The sequence below is a fragment of the Girardinichthys multiradiatus genome, chromosome 5 (genome assembly GCF_021462225.1).
Source record: "Girardinichthys multiradiatus isolate DD_20200921_A chromosome 5, DD_fGirMul_XY1, whole genome shotgun sequence".
Lineage (NCBI taxonomy): Eukaryota > Metazoa > Chordata > Actinopteri > Cyprinodontiformes > Goodeidae > Girardinichthys > Girardinichthys multiradiatus.
The window spans coordinates 4402726-4411636 of NC_061798.1; the positions used below are offsets into that span (position 1 = coordinate 4402726).

The 8911-nt window shown below is 41.3% G+C and overlaps 1 protein-coding gene across 1 annotated transcript in view; it reads right to left on the bottom strand.

Moving 5' to 3' along the window:
* Positions 1–6041, bottom strand: part of gpr179 (G protein-coupled receptor 179) — a 48274-nt gene extending 42233 nt beyond the window's left edge. The window contains exons 1-3 of the mRNA XM_047364904.1: positions 5579–6041; positions 3983–5264; positions 1717–1825 (exon numbers count right to left, since the gene is read on the bottom strand). Of these exons, the coding sequence (XP_047220860.1) occupies positions 1717–1825; positions 3983–4878 (1005 nt within the window). The 5' untranslated portion in view covers positions 4879–5264; positions 5579–6041. The remainder of the gene's footprint in view (positions 1–1716; positions 1826–3982; positions 5265–5578) is intronic.
* Positions 6042–8911: the final 2870 nt, after the last annotated feature.

Here is an 8911-nt window from a genome sequence, read left to right on the forward strand (position 1 = left end):
CTCTCCAATTTTGCATTATTTGCTGTTATTTCAGCTTTTAACTTTATGTTCTCTCTCTTTTCTCTTCCTAGAAGCTACACCTGGCCTGACTCTGTGTCTACCTGTGACACCTTTCTGGAGAGGGTTATCGTCCGGGCTTCTGCTGGCAGCAACTTAATGCTCACCCTCTACCGAAGATCCACATGGCCCTGTCTTTCAGTGTTTAACCCTTTCTCTCTCCTAGACATAGCTACTTATTGAGCTTCTACTGTGACTAACTCTATGTAGTTTCTCTCAGACTCTAACCTTGAAAACTGGCTTAGAGTTTATCTGTTCTTTCTTTCTAGATGAAACGACTAAAGGAGCTACATCCATTAACATTTACTTTTCCTTCCCATAGAAAGTACTTCTGGATCAGTGCTTCTTTGTTCTCTTTGTGTCTCTGCTCTGTTCTCTCAGACCCCCAGTCGATTGTGGCAGATGGCCGCTCACACTGAGCCTGGTTCTGCTGGAGGTTTCTTCCTGTTGAAAGGGAGTTTTTCCTCTCCACTGTCGCCTCATGCATGCTCAGTATGAGGGATTGCTGCAAAGTCAATGCCAGTGACTGTCCACTGTCTCTACATGCTCATCCGGGAGGAGGGAATGCTGCAAGTCACTGACTGGATGCAATCTGCTGGATTTCCTTAGACAGAAAAACCTTTTATCCAATTTGAATAAATAACTGAATCTGACTGAACTGTTCAATGGTTAGGATTAATTGGAATGTATGAACCTGACTTTTGTGAAGTGCCTTGAGACGACATGTGTTGTGAATTGGCGCTATATAAATAAAACTGAATTGAATTGAATTGAATAAAAGCTCTCTGGTTGTCATACTCATTGCTGGTTTCTTCCATTGGACTTCCCCAAGTTCTGTTGCTTCCTCTCCCCTCCATGCTTCTTTGTTTCCCTGTTAATCTGCTGTTTTCCTTTTTATTCGTTCAAGAACTCTGTTGTCATTCAGTGTCTGCTCTTGGATCCTTTTCACACCATACCATGACATGTTTGCTTTTATTTCAGTTTAATTAGCAGTGATATATATTAGGCAGATTGATTTTAAATGTAATTCTTGATTCCATGATTAATACCCCTTATCGTTTTTTTCCCAAACATTAGTTAAAGTGTCAGTTTTAGTGTTGATTCTAAATATGAAATCCTGAGAAGTAATCTGAAATTGCCACATTTTTCATTTTATGGGATAGATGTTGGTCAGTAGAAATGTAAAGAATTCATGCTTCAGATTAATTTTTATAGATTATGAGACTGATTGGTTTATGAACAGAAATATACTGTAATTAACTATAACTTCATTTTGATATAGCAGTGTGCTTTGTTGTCTTTGAAAATTTTCCCTCCACTGCTCCTGAAATCCTTATTGTGCAAGAGTGAGAATATTAAAGGTGACGTATATAGACTGCAACTATATCATAGAAAGCACTGTGTGAGTTTGCAGAACACAAGTGAGGTTAACAATAAATACCTTGAAATACTTCACATGAAATTCAGTTAAAATAAAAATTCCACATAACCAACATTGTAATTTGGTGAAACAGCATATACTGCCCAGTAAAGGTTTTAAACAACTCCCCAGTGACTGGCCAAACTGGGTGGACTAATTCTTAATTAATCAAAGACAGAAAAACAAAAATGATTGTCTGTGTTGCTGAGATGAAGTCACCTGGCCTTTACTTTGTTTACCTCCATGCTGGTGCGATTGCACTGGTGGGTATCAGCAAACCAGCTGTCATCTGTTGCACACTGATCCAAGTCGATGTCCTGAATGTTTACGTCCACACGTATAACTCCTCTAAAACATGAGAAATGGACCACAATATGAGCATGGGTTTGTCATATTTCTGAAGATAAAAGCTTCAAACATCTACTGTTAATCCACAAAATTATGTAAGTCTTTAAGAGGATCCTTTTTTAAAAATTTTGATTTTATACAAATGTATGGATTCAACCATGCCTATTAAACCTTTCTCCAGACAGCAAAGTCTTAGCCTCCAGGAAAGAACCAGAAAAGAAGGAGAAATACAAATATTGCTTCTCGCTTGTCCTGAAATTTATTTTCAGACAAACAATCAAGTTTGTTTTACTGGCAAAAGGCTTGCAAAAACCTGAGGACAACATAGACCAACATTTCAAAACGTTTCCCTTCTTTAATGTGAACTATTCAGTTTTACTTTATTGAACTGAAAAAAAAAAATCCAATTCAGGATACAATGTAAAACAAAAAGGGTGCAATAACCTGGTTGCATAAGCATGCACACCATGAAACGACAACTTTGTGAAAGCGCCTTGTGATTCAAGTAAGTAGTAGTCAGGCAGTAGCTCACATTTCGACTTGGTAAAATTTTCCCACTTTAACTCACTCAGATTGTGAGGAGGATCTTCTGATAGATTTAGTTTCGGACTCTGGTTTGCACTTAAGTTTTTCCTCTCTTTAAGTCCTTTATTTGTTGACTTGGATTTATACTTGGACTCACTTTGATGACAATATTTGAAATCCCTCTCCATCTTCAGCTTTCTAGTAAACACCTGAGGGTTTTGGGTCAACCCTAACTGATATTTGGGACTGTTCACAAGTTCATCCAACTTGACCAAACCCCCAGTTCCAGCTGAAGAAAAGCAACTCCAAAGCAGTACCAATGTTGTGCTAATCACAGCTTTAAATTTGTGGACCAAAGGAGAGAGAGAGAAAGATACTGTGTATCCACTTACATTTCCTCCTAACCAATTTGTTTGTTTGTCTGTTGAATTGTGGAGAATATAAGCTCATCAGCCACACTGTTCGGTACTACTTGTTAGTACAGTGCTGGACTCCTTTTGCCTTCATAAAGGCCTTCATTTCTTGTGGCATAGATTCATTAAGGTATCAGAAACATTCCTCAAAGATTTTGACTCATACTGCAGGGTGGAATCACACAGTTGCTGCAGATTTGACAGCTGCACATCCATGATGCTAATCTCCCCATACACCACATCCCAAAGGTGCTCTATTTGATTGAGATCAGGTGACTGTGGAGGCCACTGGAGAACAATGAACTCTCATGTTTAAGAAACCAGTATGAGATGATTTCAGCTTAGTGACATGTTGCTTTATCCTTTTGGAAGTAGGCATCAGAAGATGGGTAAACTGTGACCATAAATGCATGGACATTTTCAGAAACAATACTTAGGTTGGTTGTAGTGTTTAAACTATGTTTAACTAGTGTTAATGGACTCCAAATGCACAGAGAGCATGGCGCACCATTATGCCACCACTACTAGCCTGAGCTGTTGTTACATGAATTCTTGTTTTTTACACCAAACTCTGACCCTACCATCGGAATGTTGCAGCTGAAATTGGGACTCGTTGAACTAGGCAACATTTTTCTACGCTGTCTAATGTTGGAGAGCCTTTGTTGATTGTAGCCTTGGTTTCCAGTTCTTAGCAGACACGTTCCACCAGCTGTGCTATTCTTCTGCCGTACCCCATCTGCTTCAAGGTTTGACGTGTTCTGAATTCAAAAATGGCATTTGCATACCTCAGTTGTAACGAGTGGCTATTTGAGTTGCTGCTGCCCTTCTACTATTTTAAACCAATGTACCTGTTCTCTGACCTCTGACACCAATAAATTCACACAACTGCTACTCACTTGACATTTTCTCTGTTTTGGACCATTCAACTGTAAACCATGCCATGGTCAGATTCACCTAAATCCTATTTCTTCCTATTCTGATGCTCGCCTGTAATGTCAAGTATATGTGACTATATGAATGAAGTTACTGCCATAGATTTATTCACTATTCGTATTAATAAAAACTGTAACAGGTGTGGCCATTTCGTATAATGAACAATTTTTAAATCATGGTCACATTTTTTTACATCACATAAACCTTGCATTTCACTAGGGTTGTGTATGCTTTTCAGATCCATTTGATTTAGCATGCATCATATTGAGAGTAAACAGGTACTGACCTGAATTCTGGTGTCAGGTCTGGCTTGAGGCCATAGAAGGAGGTAGACAGGGTGAGCACCCACCCAGGTTCAAAATATCCATCCTTACAGTCCAGAAACGGAGCACTGGCATATTTTACCCCAGTACGATTGGTCACATAGCTGTCACCCTGTCCCCATTTGGGCGTATCTAGGGTGGTGAGGTCATTGAGGAGCACTCGCTTGGACAGGGCTGCTGTTGGCTGGCTGGACTCCTGGAATTTCAGTCGTCTAAACCAGCTGTCATCAGGGGCAGGAGCTGGAGGGTGGAGGCTGTCCCAGGCCTTGGATAAGTCCTGAAGGAGGATGGCTTGCTGTTTGCCACTAGGGTTGCGAGTTGCACAAAGAACCAGCTGTGGCACTGGGGCAGTAGGGTCAGCATCAAAGGTAAGCAGCGCCCGCTGAATAAGCAAGTCTGCCTCCAAAATGGAGCGGACCAGGGCATGGTACCACTCCATATCTTCATCCACAGTACTCTCCCGAAGGTCACTGGCCTGGAATACCATATTGAGAAAGTTGGCAGTATTAGCCAGTGCATCCAGAGCAGGTCGGAGAGGAACATTGAAGTTTCTTGGCAGAGATGCGGTCTGCCCCTTAGTGCTATAGGCCCGTGAGCAACGAGCCATAGTTATAGTGGAGGGATCTCCAGTGTATAAAAAGGTCTCTGCTGGTGACCAGTCATCCTCCGCCTCTGTGGGACTCTCTGAAGGTATCTCACCAAACTTAAAAAGCTCTGTAGGGAATGTTTCAGAACTTCTTGTAGTGTTTGTTAAAAAATCTGTGCTGTTGGCCGTCTCCCTGGATAACACTGTTGGGAAATTTGAAGTCACCTGTGATCTTAGGAGGGGTGTGAGTAAAAGAAGAAGCCAGAAATTCATTCTGACTCAGTCTATGAGAAGAAAAGGAACAAAGAAGATGTCAGCAACTATCTGAGAACCTGTGATCTTTTTGAAATACTTTTAGGAAAGTAAAAATGACATGTGGGTGAAGATTTTGGCTCACTTCATGGGTGTCTTGGAGGACCCTGCTGCATAATCTGAAACACTCTTGCTACTACTCAGTGGAAACATCTTCATGTATGTGAAGTAAAATCCTACACACACCACTACAAGGTTTCACACATCCCTTCTTCAACGAGTTTTTAAGCCAGCAGTGCTCGGTAGATGTGACGGTAAAAATAGCTGACAGATAGAGGAAGGAACAGCCACATTTCTTCATAGTCCACCTGGTATCTCCAGCCTTCGCTTCTTTTGTTTCATAGTTGCTGAAAAAAAAGGAAATGCTGTCTGTTCAGTAAGGAGAACAATAAAAATGGAGATGGCTTACAGATAAAGGGTGGTTCCCTTGTCAGATGAGAGACTTGGCAAAATTGAAAGCAACATCCGAAGAGCAGATTTCCTTTAGTATTCTTGACTCCTCTCTTCTTCTGTCTCCCGCTCAACTGATGCTCTGAAGAGCTTCCAGCTCAACTGACAAAAACTTGAAATGCTTGTTAAACCCCCCCAACTCTCCCACTCTCATACGTCCCTCCTCCTCTCTTCTCGCTCACTCCTCCTCCATATTGATGGGGCTGCTTACCAGTGCTGAAAGGTGATGAGAGTGGTCCATCTGTTGTGTGCGTAGCTTCAGAGAGGAGAGGATGATTCAGCCGGCCAGAGATGAGTGTTGGGCTAAGCTGTGCTGCATTTGGGCATCCATCAAGAATCACCCTGCTGGATAAATGGATGGATAGATGGATTAACCCCTCCTACAGGAGAGTGGATGGAGATGAGGATCGGCTTTTACCGCTTTCTGTCTCACTCTCAGACACACATCTGGGCAAATGCGGATTGTTTAGAACTTTTATGAATGCAATTGTATAAACAAAACATTAGCATTTGAATTTTAGTATTTTTTTATCAGTTTTAAAAGAACCAGGGGATTCCCTGCCTGTATGTTGGCCATACGTTTCTAAATAATGTGTTTGTCCAGTTGTGCAAGATATCGTGTATGAAACGTTTGGTAAAGAAAAGAGGAGGGATAAAAGAGAGTTACAGAAGAGAGGCCAGAGAAGGACCCTTTTGTCTTGGTGATCATGGCAACCAGCTTCTGAGAATCTGAGTAAAGAATTAACTGTGGTTTGTATCTAAGAAGTAAAATATAAGACTGATCTCAGATGGACAGTGTGGATAATGAAACCTTATGATTAACAAATATACAGAAAGCCTTGTTTTTCTCCTTCCCGTTCTTTTGTTTCTTTGTTCTTAGATTTTGTCTCACACGTTTTTTTCTTAGCAGAGCTTGTTGTTGTTTTGGTTATCACTTTCATAAGTGGATGTATTACAGATGTAAGACTTTCTGTCTAGATTTCTGTCCCTATTAGTCCTATTATATGTGTTTCATTGTTGAAGCTTTTAATCTACAGCAGAACAGATGCAGTGTATGAAGGGTTAGGGTGTCATTGTTTCCTAGTTCTAGGCAAATATAAAAGCTACATTCATCCTGAGTTCTCTCAGGAAGTGGAATCACTTCTCCCTTTGTATAGAGTCTTTGATGTTTGGTCAGGGCCTCAGAAATATGGATGCCCATTGTGATATTGTGAGAGCTCCCTTTCTCGATTTTGAACTTCAACCTTGTAAAAAACTGCTTCTCCCCAAGCACCTTTAAATGTCCATATCAATCCACAGGTTGGGTCAAAATCTATTATTTTACTTTAACTCAGAAATATGAAGAACAGTGTAAGACCTTGCTAGTGTCTTACAGAAAACATTTTGTTTGAACGCTTATCAATACGTATCAAAGCATTATTCTTCTTATTATATAATTAATTCAAATCACTTCAAATTCATAAATACTTCATTCATCCAGAAGGGAAATTAAATGTTGTTGTAGCTCATACAGGTTTCTTCAAAGAGTCGTTGTAGATGCTGATGGATGTGGACAGGAAGGATCTCCTGTAGCGCTCCGTCTTACAGCAAATCTGAAGAAGCCTCTGACTGAAGACACTCTGTTGTTGTAGGACAGTCTCATGAAGAGGATGCTCAGGGTTCTCCATAATGTTCTTCATTTTATGAAGAATCTTTCTTTTACACAATGATATCCAGAGGTTCCAGAGGAGTCCCCAGAACAGAACCAGCCTTCTTTATTAGCTGGTTGAGCTTTTAATCCATTTTGCTAATTTATAAATTTAGAAAGCTTTGAAATAGTTAACAGTTATTTCTAACTTTTCATAGAGATTCTTGATGGTGTCAAATCTTGAATATCTTTTATTAAATTCAATGATTACATGTTTTAGAATAATGTAATTATTCAGTTTAATATACCAAACCTGAAATATTCATTAGGTATTTGGATTTTCTTTTGTGTCTGTTTTCATTATCTCACTGATTATCGTGTTCTAAAAGGTCTTGCAACATTTGTTCATTCTGTTAGGTTTACGTTTCTTACATGTCTTGTGCTCTGAGTATTCTAATTTATTATGTGGCGTCCACGCGGAGTGGACTGTCCATCGACGTTTGAGGTTTCATAGTACCAATTTCCTACATTTCTGGTGACAAAGTCCAACATTTCCCACAGTTTTTCCCACGGCGTCATCGGACAAGGAGGCAGAACTACTTCGCCTTGTAGATTTGGAAATAAAAGAAAAGAAGGAGGTATTTAAGGTCATACAACTCCAATAGGGATGAAGAAGGGGTATACATCTGTCAGTGCTGCGCAGACAGTGGCAGTGACACTGCACGTGTTTGCGACCTGTTGCTCGATGCAGCGTGTCACATATAAAACAGTTCAATGTGGAGACATGTTCCTGCTAAGCAGTTTATTGTGTGATACCACGTACACAGTCATAAACATTTACGCTTTGCGCAGACATGTCCGAACGGGTTAGTATGGTTCCACATCTCAGCACCCACTCCAACTTTCTCCATCACCTGTCTCAGTGGCTCCTATTCCCTCTTTCTCCTTATTGAGATGCCTCCATTCCCGTTCCAGAGGGTCTGGCTGACCTGAAGTGATCACCTTCACTCCTGCCCCAGCGTCTCAGAGTTACAGAGCCCAGACTTCTTCAGTGCCTTCCAGCAGCAGAGTGTGGTTCCCACAAACCTCTCTGGGCTTGTCTCCTCAGAGCATCAGAGCTTGCTTTTAGACTTAACCTGCCACTGCCTCTGAACTGCTTCTATAGCCTGCTGCAACCCCTGTGCCGCTGAGCAGTGTACAGCATAGAGCAGCTTCCTGCATCCTCGTCTGCCGCTGCAGCTGCTGGCATCCACCCTGCACTCCTGAGCTACGTCCAGCACTCAAGTGGGTCCAAAACTGCTCCCTAGGGCTCCTCCGAGGGTTCAAGGGGCCCCAGGGCCACACTCCAGGGCTCCTCCGTGGGTTCCAGCATCCCTTGGACCAATCTCTAAAGGTCTTCAGTAGATTCTTCCAGTCTCCAGGCCGACCTCCTGACAAGGCTGTCCTTATCAGGAGGTCTCCCAGTCTGCTGGTTGACTCCTGATGAGGCTCTTCATGAGTTCTCCCAGTCACCTGGCCAGCATCCATTTTTTCTATCCCTCCTTCCAAGGCCCCCTCTGCCTTTGGGTTTTGTTTTTGTTTGGGTCTCTGTTTTCATGATTTCACTGTTTATTAAATCTAAAAAGCAATCTTCAGGCAACTTCTGAAGGCAATTGGTTGCACTCAGGGTAAAGTGGGCTAAATACTTTTGCACAATGTCCTTTTCAGTTGTTTTTGTAAAAAAAAGAAATCATGTATTAATTTCGTTCCACTTCACAACTGTATACCACGTTGTGTTGGTCTTGCACATAAAATTTCAATAAAATATATTTATGTTTGTGGTTGTATTGTGACAATATGTGGAAAAGTTCAAGGGGTATAAATACTTTTACAAGCCACTGTACAGTGTCTAGTACTGACCTGCCAGAACCTGCAATT